The sequence below is a fragment of the Camelina sativa genome, chromosome 17, assembly GCF_030686135.1.
Source record: "Camelina sativa cultivar CO46 ecotype springtype chromosome 17, ASM3068613v1".
In the NCBI taxonomy this organism is placed as follows: domain Eukaryota; kingdom Viridiplantae; phylum Streptophyta; class Magnoliopsida; order Brassicales; family Brassicaceae; genus Camelina; species Camelina sativa.
This window is the reverse complement of record NC_141896.1, coordinates 11,491,588-11,515,816: the sequence shown is the minus strand read 5'-3', so window position 1 is coordinate 11,515,816 and position 24,229 is coordinate 11,491,588. Positions and strand designations below refer to the sequence as shown.

The following is a 24,229-nucleotide window of genomic DNA, read 5'->3' as shown; positions in this document are numbered from 1 at the left end:
AGTTTGATGTTTGTATGGTTTTGTTTAAAAGACAGAGTCACATGTGTGTGTCTTGTTTAAAAAAAGAGTCACATGTATTTGTTTTGGTTTAAAGACAAGAGTCACATATGTTTTAGATTATTATATTAAATCTAATAACTATGTTCTTAATCATGTTCTCCCTATAACCAACTACTTAAACAAAAGATCTTAACTCATGTTCTTACATTATCTTAATAATTTTTTAACTCTAAGAACACCCACAGCTGTTTTCCCATTGCAGATGCCCTTATAAAAACTCAATAATAGGGTAGGGGTAGGGGAGGTCACGTCAAGCGTGTGTGTATGTGTGGGATTAGAGGGAAAACGACGACGTCTAGTATATCACCAAACACTTGTCGGCTTCCACCATCCACGAGCTCCCATTGCAGTCACATGCCTCGTTTCCCTTTTACATTTGATCGGGGGATGAAGTTGATATCTTTGTTTTTACTTGTTCGTCCTCCCAATATCTCTCCCCACTAACAAATGATTTTCATGATTGTCATTTTAAATGATTAGTATAGTAAAAACAAAGGAAGTTCAAATGTTAGCATGATAACCTTCATTATAGACTATTGTTTTTTCTTTTCTTGACTGCATATGTGATTTACATTTTTCTAATATATATATATGCAAGCTATGATGAAAAAAAATGATAAAAATTCCTTTGAAGGCTTCAATCTTCACAAAGTCAATGCGTAGAAAAAATATAATAAATAACTTGTTGTTGCCTGTGTGTGGTGATCTGAAGTATTTTACACATGGAACTGCACGACGTTTTCGGTTTGGGGAAGAGTCAAGTGGTTGGTTGTTTAGGATTATGACTGAAGAATTAAAACATAAAATTTGGTAAACACTAAAGTCTAAAACTAATAGTATAAAACTTTGTATACAGATTCACGTGAAGAGTTTCTGCATCCTGTTGACTTTGAAAACTTGATTTCGAAGAAGAAAGATCGGGAGATGATGAAGACCGGCACCTCTGTTTTCAATCCGCGTTCGAGGATCAAGTGGGACACTGTTGAGGGTGGATCCACACCTCAAACAAGAGGCCTGGCCCAGGAAAAAGCCCATGATAAATCTCCAAAGGAAGGGAGGGTATTATGGTCTTTTATATGGACGAACCGACACGATTCCCTATAAATACAGGCGTACGGCCCGCATTTCAAGGGATCGTGAAAAAGGCAGCAGAATCCGTACAGCAAGAACCAGAGCTCAGCTCGTCCAAGAAAAAGTCAACGTTCTCAAGCCTATAGCTCGGAGAGTTGACGAGCTATCAGCCCGTCGATTACTTTGTTTGTAACTCGTTTACATTGTGTTGTAGCCCGTCCTTTAGTGCCTCGGCACCGATATAATAAAGAGAACTTCGACCCTCCCTTGACCGAACTAAACATTCTAATTGTGACCAAAAGGGACATCAACAATTTGGCGCGCCAGGTAGGGGGAGAACAAGTCAAAGTTTTCTGAAAAATTGAAGAACGGACCTACACCAACTAAACGAGATGACGATAGTTGACAAGGAAAGAAGCAAAGACGCAAGCTCGTCGGGGGGAACAGTCACCCCGGCGACGGATCAAGCAGAGCAGATAGTCCTTCCCACGCCAGACGCTCCAAGGAAAGTTGTGACGGTAGAAAGCCCAGAAACGTTCGTCATAGCTACAAATTTGACGACCCCAGCGACCGCAGAGGCACCACAGGCGCCGACACAACTCTCTCTGCTCAACAACCAGCCCGTCTCTAGCATAGACGAGCTTTTCCGAGGAATCTTAACGCGCCTCGACCAGCAGGAAGAGCGAACAAACAACCGTTTGGATGCGCTCACTGCGGCGCAGCTCAATTCGCAAGATGAAATCAATCATCTCCACAACGCTCGGCTCACCCCAAGGCACTTCACCTCAGCAAGGACAACGCCAGGGCGGTATGTGCAGACCGGCGGATTAGAGCGTAATCCCGTCCAGCGCCTTGCCGAGCAGGGTACCGAAGTGGCAGATCGAACGAAGGATGCCGAGCTAATAGCAATAAAACAACAAATGAAAGAAATGGCCGCAATGATCCAGAAAGCGACGGATAAGGCACCCGAAGTCGGACTCATGCTCGAGGCAACACAGCGAACTCCATTCTCTCGACGACTCGCTACAACAGCGGTCAAACGAGCGGTCAAGCCAAGGTTGGGCCATTACGATGGAACGGTCGACCCACGAGACTTCTTCCTCACCTTCGGCGTGGCCCTCGGCCCATTGCAGTTCAGCCCGGCAGAATACGACGCAGGAGCTTGTCAAGTTTTCGCCGAACATTTGACGGGAACCGCCTTGAGTTGGTTCTCGAGGCTACCACCAGGATCAATCGACAGCATCAGGGAGCTGATAACTGAGTTTCTGAAGCAGTTCTCTGTTTTAATTGAGGACAAGAATTCCCATGCCGACTTATATGCCTTAACTCAGCACAAGGGGGAATCGCTTCGGTCCTTTATTGGACGATTCAAGGAGATTTATGTCAACATCTCAATCCCCGATGCGGCCGCAATCGTTGCGCTCCGAAACGCACTATGGTATGAATCTCGATTCAAGGAGGAATTATCTTTGACACATGTCGAGACCGTGGCCGAGGCATTACTCCGAGCTGCAAAACACATTGGGCTCGAAGAAGAGAAAGCTATCAACGCCAGGAAGCATTCCTCGGAGGCAAGTGCAATAACCAGACAACCTATAGCCGCAGCTCCAAAAGTCGATTATGTCGAGCCACGGCAGCACTTCACCAAGAACCAAGATCGAACTCGCCGAACCTTTGCGATCGGCGAAAACAAGTATATCCGGAAAGAAGGAGCTGAAAATAGCGCAACCTCGTATTGCGACTATCATCAGAGTAATACCCACTCGACAGACGAATGTCATTACCTCCAGAGGATTCTGATGGAACGATACAAGAAAGGCGCAATAGTCGTCGAGCCGGACAGAAGCAAGACAGTCCGACCTGGACGACATGATGCCAAGCGCGCTGAAAATATCGCTCGAAAGTTCGTCAAAGATTCAAAGATATTAGCCGACCAAAGTGAAGACGAGATGGAAATTCCAAACCTACTAGCTGAACGACGAGAAGACAGCGGTCACGAAAAACGACCGCATACAGACCGCAAGCCTGATCAACGTCCCCCGACTATAAGACGAATCAACATGATAATGGGTGGACTAGCCGGATGCAACGATTCGGTCAGAGCAATCAGAGATTATACTAAGAAAGCCGAAATGACGAAGTCTTGGCCGTCGCGGTTCGAGGCTGAAAGTATGCCAATCACCTTTGACGGAAAAGACCTGGAAGGTTTGGATTTACCGCACAACGACCTGTTGGTCGTCGAGCTCTTGATCGGTGAAAGCGAGGTGACGAGAATATTGATCGACACTGGAAGCTCGGTCAACGTCATCTTCAGAGACGTCTTGGCGAAAATGGAAATCGGCGAGCGGGACATTACGCCAGAGTGTCACTCTTTGACGGGTTTCGACGGGGATCACCTTATGTCCGTCGGCACAATTACTTTGCCGATCTTCGTTGCGGGGATAGCCAGGTATTTCTGTTTCGCGGTTATCGACAAGCCGACAATCTACAACGTCATCCTCGGCACCCCGTGGATCCACAAGATGAAAGCCGTCCCATCAACGTACCATCAGTGCGTTAAATTCCCAACTTCAAAAGGGGTGTACACGTTGCGCGGCAACCAGCAAACCGCACGAGCCTGTTTTCTGATCGAGCATAAGCTTCGCACCGGAAAGAAATTATAGCAATCAAAGCAGCGAGTCGGCGACAACAGTACGTCGCCGACAGACGGAAAGCCGACTGCCGTCCAACAAGGCGTTGCCGCGGTCGAGGAGGTGAGCTTAGACGAGAACGACAAGAAACGATGCGTGAATATCGGCACAGAAATAACGTCCGCCATGCGAGACGAGTTAATACTTTTCCTCAAAACCAACATCTCAACGTTCGCATGGAGCGTGACTGATATGAAAGGAATCGACCCAAGCGTCACGACCCACGAGCTCAATGCCGACCCAACGCATAAGCCGGTCAAACAGAAACGGCGCAAGTTAGGCCCTGAACGGTCGCAAGCAGTAAACGATGAAGTCGACAAACTCCTCGGTGCCGGGTCAATCGTGGAAGTAAAATATCCAGAGTGGCTAGCCAATCCGGTAGTCGTCAAAAAAAAGAATGGAAAGTGGCGAGTTTGCGTTGATTTTACCGATCTTAACAAGGCCTGCCCAAAGGATAGTTTCCCATTGCCAAGAATCGATCAGCTCGTCGAAGCAACTGCGGGCAACGAGCTGTTAACCTTGATGGACGCATTCTCCGGTTACAACCAGATTCTGATGCACAAGGACGACCAGGAAAAAACATCATTCATCACGGACAGAGGGACATACTGCTACAAGGTCATGCCTTTTGGTCTGAAAAACGCGGGAGCGACGTATCAACGGCTAGTCAACAAGATGTTTGCCGAGCAGCTCGGCCGGACTATGGAGGTCTATATTGACGATATGCTCGTCAAATCACAGCACGCCAAGGATCATATTACTCACCTACGACAATGCTTCGACACCCTCAACAAGTATGGGATGAAGCTAAACCCGGCCAAATGCACATTTGAAGTGAAATCCGGCGAATTCCTTGGGTACCTGGTAACCAGACGAGGCATCGAGGCGAACCCGAAGCAAATTAAGGCGATCATCGATCTACCACAACCAAAGAACGCCAGAGAAGTACAGCGGTTAACTGGACGAATCGCTGCTCTAAACCGTTTTATATCCAGATCGACCGACAAGTGTCTACCATTTTACCAGCTTCTCAAAACAAAGGGCAAGTTCGAGTGGACCGACGCCTGTCACAGCGCGTTCAACGAGCTAAAAAATTATTTATCGACCCCACCAATCTTAGCAAAGCCGGAGCTCGGCGAAATCTTGTTTCTCTATATCGCTGTCTCGGAGTCGGCCGTCAGTGGTGTACTCGTTAAAGACGACCGAGGAGAGCAACGGCCCATCTTCTATATAAGCAAATCACTTAACGACGCGGAAACTCGCTACCCAACAGTTGAAAAGGTCGCCCTGGCAGTAGTCACGTCGGCAAGAAAGCTCCGACCGTATTTCCAGTCACATACTGTCGCTGTCCTGTCCAACCAACCTTTACGATCTATATTGCACAGCCCGAACCAATCGGGTCGACTAACGAAGTGGGCGATTGAACTTAGTGAGTACGACATCGAGTATCGAACTCGGCCGGCTGCAAAATCCCAAGTACTCGCCGATTTCTTGATTGAGCTGCCGTTTGGGGAGGCCGAACCAACACCTGTCGATCCGTCAGATGACCGATGGACCTTGCATGTGGACGGAGCGTCCTCTCATCTTGGATCGGGCATAGGGATTCGACTGACTTCGCCGACCGGAGAAATTTTGGAGCAGTCCTTCCGCCTTCGATTCCAAGCAACCAACAACGTCGCCGAGTACGAAGCACTCATCGCCGGTCTTAAGCTCGCTAACGGAATGCAGATTAAGCGGATACGGGCTTTTTGCGATTCCCAGCTTGTCGCCAACCAGTTCAGCGGCGAGTACGACACCAAGAGCGAACCTATGGCCGCCTACCTTAGTGTCGTTAAGATTTTGTCAAAGCGCTTTGACGAATTCGAACTCGTCAAAATTCCCAGAGGAGACAATGCTCCGGCCGACGCTTTGGCAGCACTCGCCTCAACATCGGATCCCGATCTTCGGCGAATCATCCCGGTAGAAAGCATAGATACGCCGAGCATAAGTGAAAATTACGCCGAGACGTGCCTCGCACTCCACCAACCCAATGAAATAAGGACGACTTATCGAACGATGAGGTCAGGCCGAGGGTGCGAACCCGCATCTGGCAGCGACGCGACGGATTGGCGGGTCGAAATCCGAGCATACCTAGCCGACGGTGACGTGCCAACAGATAAATGGGCTAGATGAAGATTAAAAGCCAAGGCCGCCCACTACACTTTGATGAAAGACCATTTGCTCCGGTGGACGGCGACAGGAGCCTTGTTGCTTTGCATACACGGCGACGACACGGAGCTTGTCATGATGGAAATGCACGAGGGAGCTGGAGGAAATCACTCAGGTGGCCGAGCCCTAGCACTACGAATCAGGAAGCATGGCCATTACTGGCCTACGATGATATCTGATTGTGAAAAGTTCGTCGCCAAGTGTGAAAAATGCCAGCGACACGCCCCCATTATTCATCAGCCGACCGAACCGCTACGAGCTGGAGTAGCCCTTTACCCTTTCATGCGCTGGGTAAAGGACATCATCGGCCCATTACCAACTTCCAGACAAAAGCGATATATACTCGTCCTAACCGATTATTTCACTAAATGGGTCGAGGCCGAATCCTACGCAAATATCAAAGCAAGGGACTTCCAACTCTTCGTCTGGAAGTACGTAATCTGTCGCCACGGCCTCCCATACGAGATAATCACCGACAACGGCTCACAGTTCATCTCCCTGCAGTTCGAAAATTTTTGTGCAAGATGGCGAATCAAACTAAGCAAGTCGACGCCGAGGTATCCACAAGGGAACGGCCAGGCAGAAGCTACCAACAAAACCATACTCGATGGTCTTAAGAAAAGACTAGACGCCAAGAAGGGCGCTTGGGCTGACGAGCTTGATGGAGTACTTTGGTCCTACCGGACGACCCCAAGGACGTCCACTAACCAAACCCCATTCTCCCTAGCTTACGGAATGGAAGCAATGGCACCGGCAGAGGTCGGCAGTTCAAGCCTCCGGCGGACAATGCTCGTTCAGAACACCGCGCTCAACAGTCAGATGCTCTTGGATAGGCTCGACGAGTTGGAGGAAGAACGAGACAAAGCACTCCTACGAATCCAGAACTATCAACTCGCCGCAGCTAAGTACTATAACAAAAAGGTCCATAATCGGCATTTTGACGAAGGTGATCTCGTCCTTCGCAAGGTCTTTGAGAATACCGCCGAACCGGATGCCAGGAAAATGGGAGCTAATTGGGAAGGTCCATATATAGTGTCTAAGGTCGTCCATCCCGGCGTGTACGAACTCTTAACCATGGGCGGCAAACCAGTGCCGAGGTCTTGGAATTCAATGCATCTCAAGCGTTACTACTACTGAAAATCACCAAGCGAGCTCGGCTATGTGTAGCTCGTCCTTTCTATAAGTATGAATAAGCATGTAAATGTGAACTACGATCGGCTTGATCCCTCCTGATCGGGGGGTACGTAGGCAGTCCCATTCTACCGGACCCAGCCGCCAGTAATATAAAATTTCTTTTTCAAAAAATATATCTCGACATTTGCGAATCATTTTAGTTATTACCCTGGCCCGGTAATGACCCGACGTTCCGACGTATTATTCTAAGCCGAGTCGCACTCGCACAAAAAGGGTAAGCCGACTATTAACGGTCGCCCCCGGTTATTTTAAGCCGAGTCTAACTCGCACTAAAAGGGTAAGCCGACCATCACGAGTCGCACTTTTTCAAAGAAAAAAGAAGAGTGAAAGTAGAATTCTCGAAAGTAACATGAAATTTTAACTTGTTAAAAAAAAGAGAGAGGCGAAACAGTCTGATACGGGTGCCGACCCCATTACGGCACAAACCAAAAAAAAAAAAAAAAAAAAAAAAAAAAAAAAAAAAACAACAACAAACCAAAGACAAGTCATTCGATTCCTAGATCGGCGTTGGAAGGCACGTTAAATTCCAACCCGCCAATTGTCGTCTGCCAATAGCGGCACGACTCTTTCACATCCTTCAGCAGGTCCATCGGAATAGCTACACCTCGTCCAACCATGTCCTCGAGGTACGTACAGACCCCATCAACACAACTACCTTCGCTAAAGTAGTGACTTGTGCTCTCCAACTGCCTCACATAACGGCGAAGCACGTCGATACGATCGCGACAAGCTTCGATCTCCTCCCGCTCCTCGAACGGCCTCCGACCAAGGGTGTCAAGGTCGCCCTGCTCAAGTGTGGGAACTACCACTTCCGCATATAGATCTTCGCGCCGGGTACGCTCTTCCACCAACCGATCCCATCGCCACTTTGGGAAGAAGAGCCCTTCGTCGATCAGCGGTTCAAGACACTCCACAACCCCGTCAATACGACAGAAGTCGTAGTAACGCTCGAACGAACGACGGGTGGCAATGATGTAAGCCCTTAGCCGTTGAATGCGAGCGTTGTAATAGGCGAGTTCCGATTGAATCACCTCGTCAGACCTAACGCCGAGCTGTTCCCGCGTCCTGCGTAACCACGCTGACCTAGTTATCACCGGCATCAGAGCAACTTTCTTCTTCCAACAAAAAAAACAACAAGCACAACAAACTCCCCAAGACAGGAGTGAAGGAAAACACAGACTATTTATAGAACGGGGGCACAAGTCCCAACAGCCACAAGTTTCCAAACGGCAGAAGCATTTAATGAGCCCAATAAATAACGTTTCGAAGAATAAGGCATTAAATGACCCCTCATTTAATGCCCCCAAAAGTACGAATAAAGTTTTAAGGGAGCCGACCCCCATACACGGCGCATAAAGTACGAGGGAGCCGACCCCAAAACACGGCAAAAGAAAGATAGTACGAGGGAGCCGACCCCTCAACACGGCAAGTGCGAACATGGAGCACTTATGACGCCGGATCAGCAGACGGAGACTCGCAACCAGGAGTCAAAGGACGGGGGAGCTCTTCCGTAGGACGATCGACGGTCTGCTCTTCGATCCCACCCGCAGGACGATTGTCACCCTTTGCCTGTTCGCCTACGTTCCCTTCAGGACCCCCGCTGCCAAACTCGCCTTCTTCCCTAACGTCGTCACCGCCTTCAGCATCGCCGCTAAGGGGGGAAGCGATCCACTCTGGAACCGGAGGAAGTGGCTCGAAATAGATCCTGGACACGTCAAAGTCAGCCTCGGTGATATCCGGGAGATCGAGATCATCAACTTCACCCTTCAGTTGAGTCATCACGGCGACGACTTTGTCCTTCAACCCCTCCTCAAGCACAGCGATTTGACCCTCGTCGACGAGCGTTTCGAGCATTTGGACATTCCTGACGGCTTGGTTGTACTCGAGAAATTTCTCCATCGACGCTTTGAATGCCTCGGCGTACCTCTTATGTTTGGCCAGCAATTTCTGAACGCGCACGGCCATTTCGTTAAAGGCTTTAATTCTCTCGTGGTAGCCAAAATCCTCCCGCCGATCTCTGAGCCTCTTCGTCTCCGAGTTGAGAGTAAGGTGCATCCTGTTGTAGGCCGCATCCGACGCCTCAAGCTTTGCCTTCAGGTCGTCCCGCTCCGAGATCCACTTGTGCCGTTGACTCTCAAACTTTGACGCTTCGTCACTAAGCCTCTGGTTGGACCGAACAGCCTCCCCTAGTTGGGCCTCGAGGCGTTCAATCTTCTCTGCGTAGGACGACGCTCCTGACCGGTCGTCCTCCTGATCGCGAACGCGGCGCTCATAGCGCGAGGTTAAGCGATTGATTCGGGCGACAAGCTAAAAAAAAAAGGGATAAGAACAGATGAAAAGACAAAAACAGGTTCAAAAACGAGTCGACGAACAGAGCAAACAAAAACACACCTCAAAGGAGGCTTGCGCCACATCAGCAACTGCATGCGCTTCCTTCATCTGATCAACCGAAGGCAAACGACCAGGCCCAAAATGAATCCTCCAGAAAAGTTCAGAGCAAGCTGAAGAGTCGTTCGGGAAAGGACGAGCTTCGGACGTGTGCGAGAAATCCCAGCCAAAATCCAACGTCCTTTGCTTTTTTGACGGGTCAGGTCGTTCCAGGCTAGCGTCGTCCTTTCTTTTCGAAGGACCCTTTACACCCTCCGTATCACGACCAGACCCCTCCGAGCGACGAACTAAAGGAAGGGACTGGGATTGATGTCTCGGAGGTGCGTCAGACGACTGACGTGATCGAGAGGAGACCTTCCCGGCCGAACCAGCACCGGAGGACGAGTGATCACGTCGACCATCCAACTGGGAAGTTGGACGAGGAACGGAAGACGAGTCCGACGCTCGGCGATAACGAGCAGACGCGTTGGGAACACTCATATTCATTTTACCCATCGTCTCGGCTAAAAAAAAAAAAAAGAGAAACTAATCAAAACAACAGGATTAATCTACAATTCGAAGAAAAATAAGAGTTTGATCGGTCACATAAGGATTACCTGTTCTTCTTCGAAGACCCGGTGGTTTCCTTGGACGATCTTTTTCGGTACCCGGCCACACGTAAGGGCAATGGAGCTTAATTGCGTCTATCTCGGCTTGCAAAGAAGAAGGGTACGGAAGCAGACACCTCGGAATAACAACTACAAAAAAAAAAAGGGGGGGTTAAGTAAAGCCAAAAGATACAAGTGAAGATAACTAAGCAAGAAGGATCGGCTACCGGGTGAAGGGTTCCACCCAGAAAACCAAGGGATCGACGGATCCTCCAAAACCCCCGCAGTAACTTCCAAAAAGAAGTACGAGCCTTTCTAGTTATACGTTTTGCCCTTGGCACCCTCGACGAGCGATGTCTTCTTTGCCGAAGCTACGTAATAAAGACCGGGCGTCTTCTCCCGACTCGACGGATTCAGACATGTCAGCTCTTCAAAGTGATCACAAGTAAGCGTAACCCTTGCAGCCTCGGCCATGATCGAAAGACCGACAGCATTTCGAAAAGTTGACGGGGCAAATTGGGAAATAGCCGCCTTTCGACGAGCGAAATACGTCATCAAAAAGGATGGGAGAGGGAAGGTGAGCCCGCACTCGGTGAAATATTTCTCCGAGAGACAAATAAAACCGGGAGGTGCATCCCAGTGATGTTGAAAAGATCCCGGAATCAAAATCTTTGGCCTAGTGCTTAGTATCTGGGCACTAACCGCGTCAGTCGTCACGTCAATTTTTAACTTCCCGATGCGAACTGCATCAATCGCCGCGTCAATTTTTATCGATGACGGCGGCATGTGGTTGAAACGACTGACGGTCGGCAAAGGAACGTCGTCCATATAAAGAGACGATGGGTCGTCGTTTAGGGGCTCGTCTATCAGGGACGGAACCCTACAAGGGAGCCCCGACGAGCTTGGAGCCGCCGACCCAGGAATAAGACGACGCTTCAGCTCCTCGAATTGAGCCGCGTCTGAATCCGTTGAAGACGAGTCAGAAGAAATTGGAGAACGAGTACGACGACGGACAGATCTCGCGGAGTCGCCGGATTCAGAAGTTGTAGCTCGTCGAAGGTGACTCGCGGCGGAAGAGTTAGACGACGAGGATTGAGGAGAATCCATAACGAAAGCGCGACACTAAAAGCAAAATAACGACGAGATAGGAAGAAGGGAGAATACCTGGACGATGACAGCACCAAAGCGCGAGAAGAAGATAACGAGGCAAGGGGAGAAGTGATATTTATAGGGGAAGAAGGAAGGATCTGGAAGCGTCATCATTGCCACACGCGCTCGGTGACGATACGACTTCCGGATTTCACGCGCGTCAAGCACCGCACACAACGATTCGACCCTGGGCATCGGAGACCGTTTTCTCACGCGCGACTCTTCGTTTGTCCAATCAAATAAGCGTCCTTTCATCTTTTCACAATTATTCTTCGCCTAAAGACTACGAACTAAAGGTGGAGGGGGGGGACTACTGTTGAGGGTGGATCCACACCTCAAACAAGAGGCCTGGCCCAGGAAAAAGCCCATGATAAATCTCCAAAGGAAGGGAGGGTATTATGGTCTTTTATATGGACGAACCGACACGATTCCCTATAAATACAGGCGTACGGCCCGCATTTCAAGGGATCGTGAAAAAGGCAGCAGAATTTGTACAGCAAGAACCAGAGCTCAGCTCGTCCAAGAAAAAGTCAACGTTCTCAAGCCTATAGCTCGGAGAGTTGACGAGCTATCAGCCCGTCGATTACTTTGTTTGTAACTCGTTTACATTGTGTTGTAGCCCGTCCTTTAGTGCCTCGGCACCGATATAATAAAGAGAACTTCGACCCTCCCTTGACCGAACTAAACATTCTAATTGTGACCAAAAGGGACATCAACAGACACATTCCTCAGTTTCCAAAGAGACACGAGCCACAAGTTCACGGATCGTCTCTATGAAGCGCTCGTCAAGGAACAGGTCCGGGTTTGGAACGATGATGTGGAAGGAGGGGATCATGATGAGCTACGACCTAGTCTCGTGGAGGCTATAGAGGACTCGGTGGCTTTTGTCGTAGTCTTATCCCCTAATTACGGTAACTCTCACCTGCGCCTCGAAGAATTAGCTAAGCTATGCGATCAGAGAGCATCTCTGAAACGTCTGGTGTTGCCGATCTTTTATGAGGTCCAACCATGGGAAGTTCGGACACATGATGACGGTCCTTTCAAAAAAGTTTTTGAAGATCTTTCGAAAACATTTGGTGAGGAGAAGATACAACGATGGAAAAATGCTATGACTTTAGTCGGAAATATCTCCGGATTGATTTACGGGTATGACTTGATCAATTCCTAATCTCTAATTTTTTTTTCTTTTTATGTTTGGTATACTTTGCGTCTTTGACATATTTACATCTCATATAAAACTTTTAAGCATTAATTCAGGTGGGTTTTTTTTTTTGTGCTTTTGATTAGTTAAGATGATTTGTTGATCTAGCAGTTCTGATCTTCTTGGCTTCAAAGCGTGGATCTTTTAGTTTTCAGATCTTTATGTTTCTTAAGATCGATCATCATCATTTACTATATTGGAGAAGGTCAAAACTTGTTGTCTTATAGTCTTTTTAACTCCTAACGTGAATTGTTTTTGATTGGCTTGGCTGAACTATAGGCGTCAGTGTTAGAGCAAATGTCATTTTACAATAGGGCTGGCAAAATATATGTTAAAACTCTAGGAAACAAAACAATATTAAAAATCAGTATATATTATAGAAATTGAGAAAATCTCTAACTACTAAAAAGTTTTTTTTAAATGCTAACGTACGTGACATGAGAATGCAGAGTTGACCAAATTTAAAATAAACATATAAAAAAAAGAAAGAAAGTGGCACTTTAAATTTTTTGTTTTAAAAATCCATCTCTGCTTTCAAAGCCAAAGGTAATGAGATTTCAAAGGAGTTGACTAGAAGAAGCTTGTTGAGGATCGGAGGGAGATGGAGACTGGAGGCGTTGTTCCGCATAGGCTCAAGTTCGAGGTATTTCTAAGCTTCCGTGGCAAAGACACGCGCGGCAACTTCTGTGAGCGTCTCTACGTCGCGCTCAACGGGAAGACAAAAGTCCGGGTCTTCCGGGACAACGAGGGCATGAAAAGAGGGGATGATATCGGTCCAAGTCTCTTCGAAGCCATCGAGGACTCGGCCGCATGCGTCATCGTCTTATCCCGTAAATACGCCAACTCTTCCTGGTGTCTAGATGAATTAGCTACCCTCTGCGATCTTAGAAGATCATCTCTGAAACGTCCCATGGTACCTATCTTTTACGAGGTTGATCCCTCCGACGTCCGCAAATAGAGCGGTAAATTCGCCAAGCATTTTGAAAAACACAAGATAAAACATGACGATGAGACGATTCAGCGATGGAGGCGAGCTATGATTTTTGTTGGAAATATCCCTGGATTTTTTTGCACGTAGGACTCACTCCATTATCTCATCTCTCTCTAACCATCCCATCTGCATTTGTATATCATTCATGTAGATATTGACAAGCTTAACAGAGACTCAAGTTGAAGTCTTTGGTCTGAATAAGCTTCTGTCGAGGATCAAATGAACTTGTTTCAGGTTGTTTGAATGAACTTAAAACAAAAAACCGCAACAAGAACCAAAACAGAACAAGAACAGAGCACACACACAAATGTTTACCCAGTTCACTTCCGTTAACAAGGAAGCTACGTCTGGGCCGGGATCTGTCTCCCAGAATCCACTAATCTCAGAGTTTTACAAAGAAATCTCTCACCCACTGAACCCTTACAAGCTTACTCGATTCAATCTCTCTCACTATGTTTCCCCAAGAACATAAGACACAAGTTTTACTCTTTGTTTATGTTCTCTCTACCTAACCTCTTTCTTATCTCTCTCTCATTTCATACACCTCCTTTAAATAGATGCTTGCTCAAAACCCTAGTTCCCTCTTCTAGCCGCTTCTACAAGTTGCCTCTTCTTTGGCCTCATGTAGTGACATCACTCGGTCTCTTTGCAGGGAGCAAATAAGACGAAATCCCTTTTGCTTTTGCTTTAACAACTTCGGCGGCAAAAACGGATTGATGCAGCTTGTGGTCCTAGGCGTGAGTCATCACCTGAGCTGGCACTACTTGTCCTCCAAGCTTTCTTTGTTTTGTCTCATTCTTTGTTCACTAATCCTAACAAAACTCCACCTAGTGAACTAAGAACAACAATAAGAAAACATGTCAGTGTACTTACCTTAAATGAGAGAGATTTTTGGTCTGATTAGTCTTTGGATTCCATCCCGGTTCCTGAGTAAGATTACTCAGTCTGTACTCGAAGCAAGTCCAATGCTGCTTGAAACTTCCTAACGGGCACAACCTTAGTAAAGATATCTGCAGGATTTACATCCATGGATATCTTTGTCACTTCCACAACTCCATCTGAGATACAATCTCGAATCATGTGGAATCTGATATCAATGTGCTTCGTCCTTTCGTGATGCACATTGTTCTTTGAAAGAGCTATGGCGCCTTGAGAGTCACAGAAAATCTCAACTGCCTTCTGATCATAACCAAAGTCCTTCAATAAACCTTTTAGCCATAATGCCTCTCTTACTGCTTCACTCAGAGACATGTACTCGGCTTCAGTGGAGGACATGGCCACCACTTTCTGCAAACGCGACCTCCAACTGATAGTATTTCCACCAAGGGTGAAGACCATGCCACCAGTAGACCTTCTTCTATCAACATCTCCTGCGTGATCTGAGTCACAATAACCTCTAATAAGGAAATCAGACCCTTTCCGGTAGCACAGCTTCATCTCTCGTGTTCCCCTGATGTATCGTAGCACCCACTTGACTCCTAACCAGTGTTCTTTGATTGGTTTACTCATAAATCTGCTGATGACCCCAACTGGATAAGCCAAGTCTGGCCTTGTTCCGATCATAGCATACATAATGCTCCCAACGGCATTAGAGTATGGAACTGTCTTCATGTACTCCTTGTCTTTGAGTAGTTGCTCATCCGTAGCAGTCTGCATTTTTAGATGAACTCCAAGTGGAGTTTCTTGCTTCTTAGCTTGAGCCATCTTGTACAGTTCCAATACTTTCTCAAGATAACCAACTTGGGAGAGCTTCAGTGTTCCTCTTTCTCGGTCTCTAATGATTTCCATGCCAAGAATTTTCTTAGCTGCACCCAAATCCTTCATCTCGAACCTCTCGCTTAGTTTTTGTTTCAGACTTGAGATTACTCTCTTGTCTTTAGCCGCCACCAACATGTCATCAACATAGATGAGCAAATAAATCTTGGAACCATCCTCTAGTGTCTTGATGTAAGCACAATTGTCTCTTGCACTCTTCTCAAAACCAATCTCAGTCATGAAGCTGTCAAATTTCTGGTTTTCCACTTCCTCGGTGACTGTTTCAGGCCGTATAATGACTTGTTGAGTAAACACACTTGTCCTGGCTGGAACTGATCCTCAAAACCTTCAGGAATCTCCATGTAAATCTTTTCATCTAACTTGCCGTGAAGAAACGCGGTTTTGACGTCTAACTGTTCCAGTTCGTAATCCTCTTCTACAACAATGGCTAACAAGATCCTTATGGATACGTGTTTCACCACTGGTGCGAAAACCTCCGTATAATCAACACCTTCTCTTTGTGAATACCCTTTAGCAATAAGTCTTGCCTTGAATCTCGGTTTCTCAACTTCAGGAATCCCAGGCTTACGCGTGAAAATCCATTTGCAACCGATGATTCTTTGTCCTTTTGGCGGTATGACAGCAGTCCATGTGTGATTCTTAAGAAGAGAATCCATCTCTTCAAGCATTCCACTTCTCCATAATTCCCAATCAGCATCTCTTAGTGCCGCTTGATAGGTTGCAGGTTCTGTTTTCTCTCCATCAAACGTGGTGACTAGAGCTTCCCCATCAAACTCATCTTCGTCATCTGTTTCCTCTCCAAAGTAACCTTCCACATCAAATCTCCTAGGAGCAGTGATGTGTCTCCTTGCTCTGTCTCGAACCAACTGATAACTTTCAGGTGAATCATGAGTAGGATCTTCCGGAACTGCGTTCTCCTCTGTCTGATGATCATCTCGAACAGGTGAGTGGTCTCCCAGGGATCCTGTTTCTTCCAGGAGATCTCCACCTAAACGAGTATCACCAGTTTCTTCAAGGTCAATGTCCAGAGAACCGCTTGATGCTTCTTCTTCATAGTCTTGATTTCCCTGAATCAGATCCTTGTAGACTGCATTTTCTTGAAACAACACATTTCTACTTACTGCAATTTTCTTTTCTTCTAGTAACCATACCTTGTAACCCTTCACTCCTTCTGGATAGCCTAGAAACACACCTTTCTTGGCTCTGGGAACTAATTTACCTTCATCTGTATGAACAAAGGCAACACATCCGAATCTCTTCAAATAACTGTAAACTGGAGGCTTCCCTGTCCATCTCTTGTCAGGAATCTCAAAGTTTACTCCAGATGAGGGTGTTTTGTTGATCAACTTTACTGCCGTGTTAGTAGCTTCTGCCCAGAATCTCTTAGGCATTCCAGAATCACTCAACATGCTCCTAACTTTCTCCATGATCGTCTGATTCATTCTTTCTGCAACACCGTTCTGCTGAGGCATGTATGCACACGTTCTGTGTCTTGCGATGCCTCTCTCTTTGCAGAACTCGTTGAACAAGTGGTTGCAGAACTCGAGACCGTTGTCAGTCCTTACGACTTTGACCTTCCTCTCTGTTTGATTCTCCACCAGAGTGCTCCATTCGACAAATTTCTCAAATGCCTCGTCCTTGTGCTTTAGGAAGTAAACCCATGTCTTTCTTGAGTAGTCATCGATGAATGAAATGAAGTACTGACATCTTCCCAAAGACAATGGCACTGATGGAGCTCCCCATAAATCCGAATGTACATAGTCAAGCTTGTCTTTAGTACCATGAGTAGCTCCGACAAAACTGACTCTCTTTGCTTTCCCATAGATACAATCTTCACACAACTTAAGTGTTGAGATTCTTTTCTTGTCCAGAAAACCTCTCTTTGCTAAGATCTCAATGTTTTTCTGACTTATGTGGCCCAATCTCCGGTGCCATAAGACTGTATCATCGGGTGATCTCTCAACTGCGAGAGACTGACCAGTTTCAGGTCTTCCTTGAAGAAGATAAAGCTTCTCATGTCTCTTGCCTACCAAAATGGTACGATCTTCTTCTTTTATCTTGAGGATTCCGTTCTTAGATTCAAAGCTACATCCTTGCTCTTCCATTGTTCCCATAGATAGCAAGTTTCTGTCCATATCAGGAATGTATCTCACATGTGTGAGCAATACTGTTGATCCATCTTCATTTCTGATCCTGATATTGCCAATACCTCTGACCTTTGATGTAGTTTTGTTTCCCATCCTCACTGATCCTCCTGCATCTTCGCTTATTTCTTCAAACCAGTCTCTCTTGTGAGTCATATGGTAGCTACATCCTGTATCCATGATCCACTCATTCTCCAAATTTACTTCTGCAGAATAAAGTGCTTCAGACACATAGAGTCCTGCACCATCAGCTGAGTTTCCTTTCACCATCGCAGCTTCTCCTTTGCTGCTATTTCCCTGATCCTTCTTGTTTCCTTGTGACTTGCCTTTGTTTGGACATGCGTTTTTAAAATGCCCCTCTTCACCACAAGTCCAGCAACCTTTTCTATTCTTAGACTTGGATCGAGATCTGTTCTTGTTTCCCTTCTCCTTCTGCTCAGACCTTCCTCTGTTCTCAGTCTTGTCCTTCGCATACAAAACTTCCGCTTGACCTTTGATGCTCTTCTTGTTTGACCCAAACTCTAACTCCTTAGAGTATATAGCAGCTAGAACCTCATCTAGAGTTAACCTAGTTCTTCCAGTACTATATTTCAGGGTGTCTCTTAACTGGTCAAACTGCCTAGGAAGCGACATAAGCAACAATATAGCCTGATCCTCATCTGATACTAACACTCCGGTATTCTCTAGATCAGCTATAAGATGAAGGAACTCGTCGATATTACCTTCAACAGACATGTTTTCGTTTATTTTGAAACCGTAGAGCTTCTGCTTCAGATAGATGCGGTTAGGAAGAGCTTTAGACATGTACAAGTTGTCTAGAGCTTTGATCATAGAGGCTGCAGTCCTCTCTTTCTTGATCTTCCTCAGTACTTGATCTGAAACGCTCAACACTATGGTGCTCCTTGCTTTTCTTCTTTTCTCCTCTAGAAGCTCGTCTATCTCCTTTGCTTCTTTTCCCTTTTCTTTGGTTCCACCTTCGTCACCTTTAGACTCTTCCGGATCTGAGACTGGGTCTTGTGTTTTCGTGAGAGCCACCGTTAAGCCCAAAATATCCAAGTGAGCCATCAGCTTCTCCTTCCACAAGGTGTAGTCTCCTCGTCCATCAAACTTCTCCACCTCGATCCTCGCCGACGACATGGTTCCTCTGCTTTAGCGGACTTTACAGAACCACCAAACACCGTAACCAACGCTCTGATACCAATTTGACAAGCTTAACAGAGACTCAAGTTGAAGTCTTTGGTCTGAATAAGCTTCTGTCGAGGATCAAATGAACTTGTTTCAGGTTGTTTGAATGAACTTAAAACAAAAAACCGCAACAAGAACCAAAACAGAACAAGAACAGAGCACACACACAAATGTTTATCCAGTTCACTTCCGTTAACAAGGAAGCTACGTCTGGGCCGGGATCTGTCTCCCGGAATCCACTAATCTCAGAGTTTTACAAAGAAATCTCTCACCCACTGAACCCTTACAAGCTCACTCGATTCAATCTCTCTCACTCTGTTTCCCCAAGAACATAAGACACAAGTTTTACTCTTTGTTTATGTTCTCTCTACCTAACCTCTTTCTTATCTCTCTCTCATTTCATACACCTCCTTTAAATAGATGCTTGCTCAAAACCCTAGTTCCCTCTTCTAGCCGCTTCTACAAGTTGCCTCTTCTTTGGCCTCATGTAGTGACATCACTCGGTCTCTTTGCAGGGAGCAAATAAGACGAAATCCCTTTTGCTTTTGCTTTAACAACTTCGACGGCAAAAACGGATTGATGCAGCTTGTGGTCCTAGGCGTGAGTCATCACCTGAGCTGGCACTACTTGTCCTCCAAGCTTTCTTTGTTTTGTCTCATTCTTTGTTCACTAATCCTAACAGATATATATATATACTCGGTGGAATTGAGTTTTTGGATTTATCTTTTTTTTGCAGACAAGAGACTGTTCAAGAAGATGACAAGGATGGCAAAAACAGAAAGAAAGTAGATGACATGATTGAGCAGGTGGTAAAAGCGGTTTTAGCTAAAGTGAGGAATACGCCAGAGAAAGTGGCAGACTACACTGTTGGGCTGGAATCATCTGTGAAGGACTTGATGGATCTGTTGGACATCGAATCCAGTTCTGGCGTTCAAGTCCTGGGGCTTTACGGTATGGGTGGTATTGGCAAGACGACCCTCGCAAAATCCTTCTACAACAAGATCATTGTCAACTTCAAGTCTCATCGAGTTTTCATCGAAAGTGTTAGGGAAAAATCATCAGACCAAGATGGTTTAGTCAATCTACAAAAAACTCTCATCAAGGAACTTTTTCGTTTGTTACCTGAAATAGAAGATGTTAACAGAGGCCGGGAAATAATAAAACGAAATGCTCGTGAAAAGAAGATTCTTGTTGTTTTGGATGATGTTGAGGACGCAGACCAGGTTGATGCCTTGGTTGGTGAAACTGGATGGTATGATGAAGGAAGCGTTATAGTCATCACTACCAGAGATGAAGAGGTTCTGAGTAGGCTCGCAGTGAAACTACGATATGAGGTCAAGTGCTTGACTGAGATGGAGGCATTGAAGCTGTTTAGTTTCTATTCACTACGTAAAGAAAAACCACCAACACAGAGTTTATTGGACTTGTCCAAGAAGATTGCCGAGGCGACGGGGCGTTTGCCACTGGCTGTTAAACTGTTTGGTTCTCATCTGTATGACAAGGACGAAGACGAATGGCAAGTTGAACTAGAGAAGCTGAAGCATACCCAGCCAGACAAACTTCATAGTGTTCTGTCTCTGAGTTTCGAATCTTTAGACGATGAACAGAAGAAGATATTCCTTGACATTGCATGTCTCTTTCTCAAAATGGAAATAACGAAAGAAGAAGTTGTCGACATACTGAAAGGATGTGGGTATCACGCTGAGGTTGCCCTCAGTGTCCTCACACAGAAGTCTCTCCTTCAGATCATGAAAGACGATACTCTGTCGATGCATGATCAGATCAGAGACATGGGTAGGCAGATGGTCCTTAAAGAAAGCGGCGATGATCCTGAAATGCGGAGTAGACTTTGGGATCGTGGTGAAATAATGAACGTATTGGACTATATGAAGGTATATATTTATATCTATATACCTACAGAGTTATGTATCATTTGTATTTGACTTACATTCTCATGACCGTTATTTCTGTAATGAGATAACAGGGAACAACATCCATCCGAGGAATCGTGTTTGACTTCAAAAAGAAGTTTGTAAGGGACCATACTGCAGATGAAATTGTGTCGACGAATCTACAGAACAATCAGGGCAGGAAGTCCATGTTTGAGTCACTGAAGAATATGTTTATAAGACTTCCAGTACAAGAAAAGCCAAAAATTTCTGAAATCACCATTCCCGTAGAGCCTTTTGTACCAATGAAGAAGTTGAGACTTCTTCAGATTAACAACGTGGAACTGGAAGGAAATCTTAAACTCCTCCCATCTGAACTCAAGTGGATACAGTGGAAAGGTTGCCCATTAGAAATACTTCCTCCGTATTTTCTTGCTAGGCAACTTGCTGTTCTTGATCTTTCAGAGAGTGGAATAAGAGAAGTCCAGAGCGAGTTCCTCAAAAGGGTAGGCTTTCTTATTTCCCGAAACATGAGCAAGTATATATAGTTGGAGTTAGAGTTTCAACTGCTAACATATATACTTCTTTCTGTTTTTTCAGGAGGACAAGTACTTGAAGGTTGTAAATTTGCGTTGTTGCCACAGCTTAGAAGCCATTCCTAATTTATCAAACCATAAAGCCTTAGAGAAGCTTGTTCTCGAGCGATGCAACCTCCTGGTAAAGGTTCCCAGATCAGTTGGTAATCTGAAAACATTACTTGAGCTGGACCTCAGAAACTGTTCAAATCTTTCTGAATTTCTTGTGGATGTTTCTGGACTGAAGCGTCTTGAAAAACTTTTCCTCTCTGGCTGTTCAAATTTGAAAGTGTTACCAGAAAACATCGGTGCCATGTCATGCTTGAAAAAGCTTCTTCTGGATGGTACTGCGATAAAGAAGTTACCAGAATCTATACTCCGTCTCCAAAATCTTGAAAAGCTTAGTCTAAGAGGTTGCGTATCTTTCCAAGAGCTACCTTCGTGTTTAGAAACATTGACATCACTGGAGAAGCTATATCTCGATGATGCTACTGAACTGCAAAATCTTCCGAGTTCTATTGGAGATCTGAAAAATCTCCAGAAGCTGCATTTGAGGCGATGTATATCCCTTTCTGAGATTCCTGACACTATCAATGAGCTCGTATCATTGAAGGAACTATTCATCAACGGAACTGGGGTGAAGGAGCTACCTCTAAGATCAGGCTCTCTATCACGTTTGACTGACTTGTCAGCAGAAGGTTGCCAATCTCTGAAACAGGTTCCAAGCTCAATTGGTGGATTACATTCTCTTCTTGTACTTCAGTTGAACGGAACACCAATTGAAGCTTTACCAAAAGAGATTGATGGCTTCCACTTTATTCACCAACTTGAGTTGAGGTATTGCAAATCTCTGAAGGTTCTGCCTGGATCAATTGGACATATGGACACACTCCGTAACTTATACATTGAAGGCTCTAACATTGAGGAACTACCGGAAGAGTTTGGCAAGCTGGAAAACCTTGTCACACTCCGAATGAACAAGTGTAAAATGCTCAAGAGGCTTCCTAGCTCATTTGGTAACTTGAAATCTCTTCATCATCTGTACATGGAAGAAACTTCGATCGTAGAGTTGCCAGAAAGTTTTGGTAACCTCTCAAAGTTAATGGTATTGAAAATGCTGAAGAAGCCTCTACATAGAAGTGATGCACCAGGTACAACAAACAAAGAACCTCATTTTGAAGAATTACCAACTTCTTTCTCAAACCTCTTGTCGCTTGAGGAACTGGATGCTCGTGGTTGGGGGATATACGGTAAAGTCCCAGATGTTGAGAAAATGACGTCTCTAGTGACACTGAACCTGGGGAATAATTATTTTCACAGTCTCCCGTGTAGTCTCAAGGGGTTATCAAATCTCAGAGAACTTTCATTGTATGACTGCCAAGAGCTCACTTGTCTTCCCCCTCTTCCATGTAAACTGGAGGAACTAAACCTGGCAAACTGCTTCTCGTTGGAGAGTATGTCCGACCTTTCAGAGCTGACGATCTTGCATGACCTCAATCTCACAAACTGTGTGAAACTGAATGATGTTCCAGGCCTAGAGGAGTTGACGGGTCTGAAACGATTATACATGAGCGGCTGTAACTCCACCTGCTCCACTGAAGTAAAGAAAAAACTTTCTAAGGTGATTCTTCAAACTCAAAGAAAATCTCAATCAGTTTAATATCAGTTTTTGTTAAACAACTCGCTTTGCAATGCAGGTTTCTTTGAAAATGCTGCAGAATCTTAGCTTGCCTGGAAACAGAATCCCGGAATGGTTCTCACAAGGCCCTGTCACATTCACAGCTCAACCGAACAGAGAGCTCAGAGGCGTTATCCTGGCTGTTGTTGTGGCTCGTAAACATGAAACCGGAGGTGACAACCAGCTGTCTGATGTGGTGGAGGTTCGAGCGCAAATTCTCCAACTTGATCTCAAGCACAAATATTCCCACACATTGCACTTGTGTGGAGTGCCTAGAACAAGTGATGATCAACTCCACATCTGCCGATACTCAGCTCAGCACCCAATGGTTACGATGTTGAAAGATGGCTACACCATACAGGTGATCAAACCAGAAGAAAATTTCAAACAAGTTGAGATGAAGATGCATGGAATTCATCTGGTTTACGAGGGGGATGATGATATTACAGGAAATGAAAATCGCTTATCCGAGGCACTGCAAACCGTTTCTCATAAACTTGCCAACTTTTTCAAAGAAGGTGAAACGAGCTTAGATGTTAATTCTACCGTTACATGAACTGCTAGTCTCTGCTACCCTAGAGAAGTTAAGAAAACTGGACACTGACTGTTGCTCAAATTGTCCCGCTCGATACTGCAACAAATGGTACTACTGTCCTATGTCCGTCTCTTTCTTGTTTATACGGATCAGTGTCCAAGAATGTTGCGTTTCTTTTCTCAACTTTGCATAATAATGACAGTAGGAGCATATATGTAAAATGTACTTCTACATATAAAAAAAGATGAAATGGAAACCAAATTTGTATATTCTCACCTTCTTTCTTATCTAAGTGTATATTATTGAATGACCCCTGAAATTGGACGGTTCCAATAACGACACTCTACTTTCTTTGGATGAAGGAAAAGTTTCAATCAGATAGTGAAAAACATTTGACTTGGGAGACTGGAGAGTGAAGAGAATCAATTGGATGAAGTCTACGTTGATCTGGTCTGCCAGATTTCAATCACTCAATACCAAAATAATTTTGACTTTAACAGCTTGTCACAGTAACAAACAAGAAAGTAACAGATTGTCAAAGGAAATGGTGACAAGACGATAGCATTATTCAAAGATGAGAGAGAAGTGGGGTCGAAGTTCATGTGTCTATGCTTCCGGCGAGACGCAGACATCTCTACATCTGCCTCCAACATACCGTTTCTTTTTAACTCTCTTGTCTTTATTATTAGACCAAAACCCCACATCTCATCCAAAAGATATCATCACAACACAAACAAACTAAGGATTGACTCTTTTGACCATCAAAGACATAACATAAAAAGATGAAATCTACAGTCAAAACCAGCTTCTCCACAATGATTCAACTCCCAGGCATAGAGCCCTTTAGAATCTATAAGGAGTTAGACCAAATGGCAAATATTAGGAGTAAGAACTTGTTAGCTTTGGTA

The 24,229-nt window shown here is 45.4% G+C and overlaps 3 protein-coding genes across 6 annotated transcripts; 2 read left to right on the top strand and 1 right to left on the bottom strand.

Moving 5' to 3' along the window:
- The first annotated feature begins 897 nt into the window (after positions 1–897).
- LOC104756806 (uncharacterized) lies at positions 898–23,590 on the top strand. Of its 4 annotated transcripts, XM_087496368.1 has the most exons (6): positions 898–1,041; positions 12,067–12,493; positions 19,381–20,536; positions 20,629–21,039; positions 21,134–22,729; positions 22,806–23,590. In XM_087496368.1, the coding sequence occupies exons 2-6, from the start codon at positions 12,456–12,458 to the stop codon at positions 23,340–23,342; spliced, it is 3,738 nt and encodes a 1,245-aa protein (XP_087352494.1). In that variant the 5' UTR covers positions 898–1,041; positions 12,067–12,455; the 3' UTR covers positions 23,343–23,590. The 4 variants fall into 4 exon arrangements, with proteins under 4 accessions (XP_087352494.1, XP_010477750.2, XP_087352495.1 ...); XM_010479448.2 differs by lacking the exon at positions 898–1,041 and having other exon boundaries at positions 11,818–12,493; XM_087496369.1 differs by lacking the exons at positions 898–1,041; positions 12,067–12,493 and adding an exon at positions 13,065–13,622.
- On the top strand, positions 1,524–3,794 carry LOC104788976 (uncharacterized). The gene has a single exon (XM_087496475.1). It carries the CDS (start codon positions 1,524–1,526, stop codon positions 3,792–3,794), a length of 2,271 nt encoding a protein of 756 aa, XP_087352601.1.
- LOC104756807 (uncharacterized) lies at positions 8,498–10,503 on the bottom strand. The gene is made up of 4 exons (XM_087496370.1): positions 10,426–10,503; positions 10,208–10,348; positions 9,615–10,114; positions 8,498–9,530 (listed from the first exon to the last, which is right to left on the bottom strand). Exons 3-4 carry the CDS (start codon positions 10,104–10,106, stop codon positions 8,670–8,672), a joined length of 1,353 nt encoding a protein of 450 aa, XP_087352496.1. The 5' UTR covers positions 10,107–10,114; positions 10,208–10,348; positions 10,426–10,503; the 3' UTR covers positions 8,498–8,669.
- Positions 23,591–24,229: the final 639 nt, after the last annotated feature.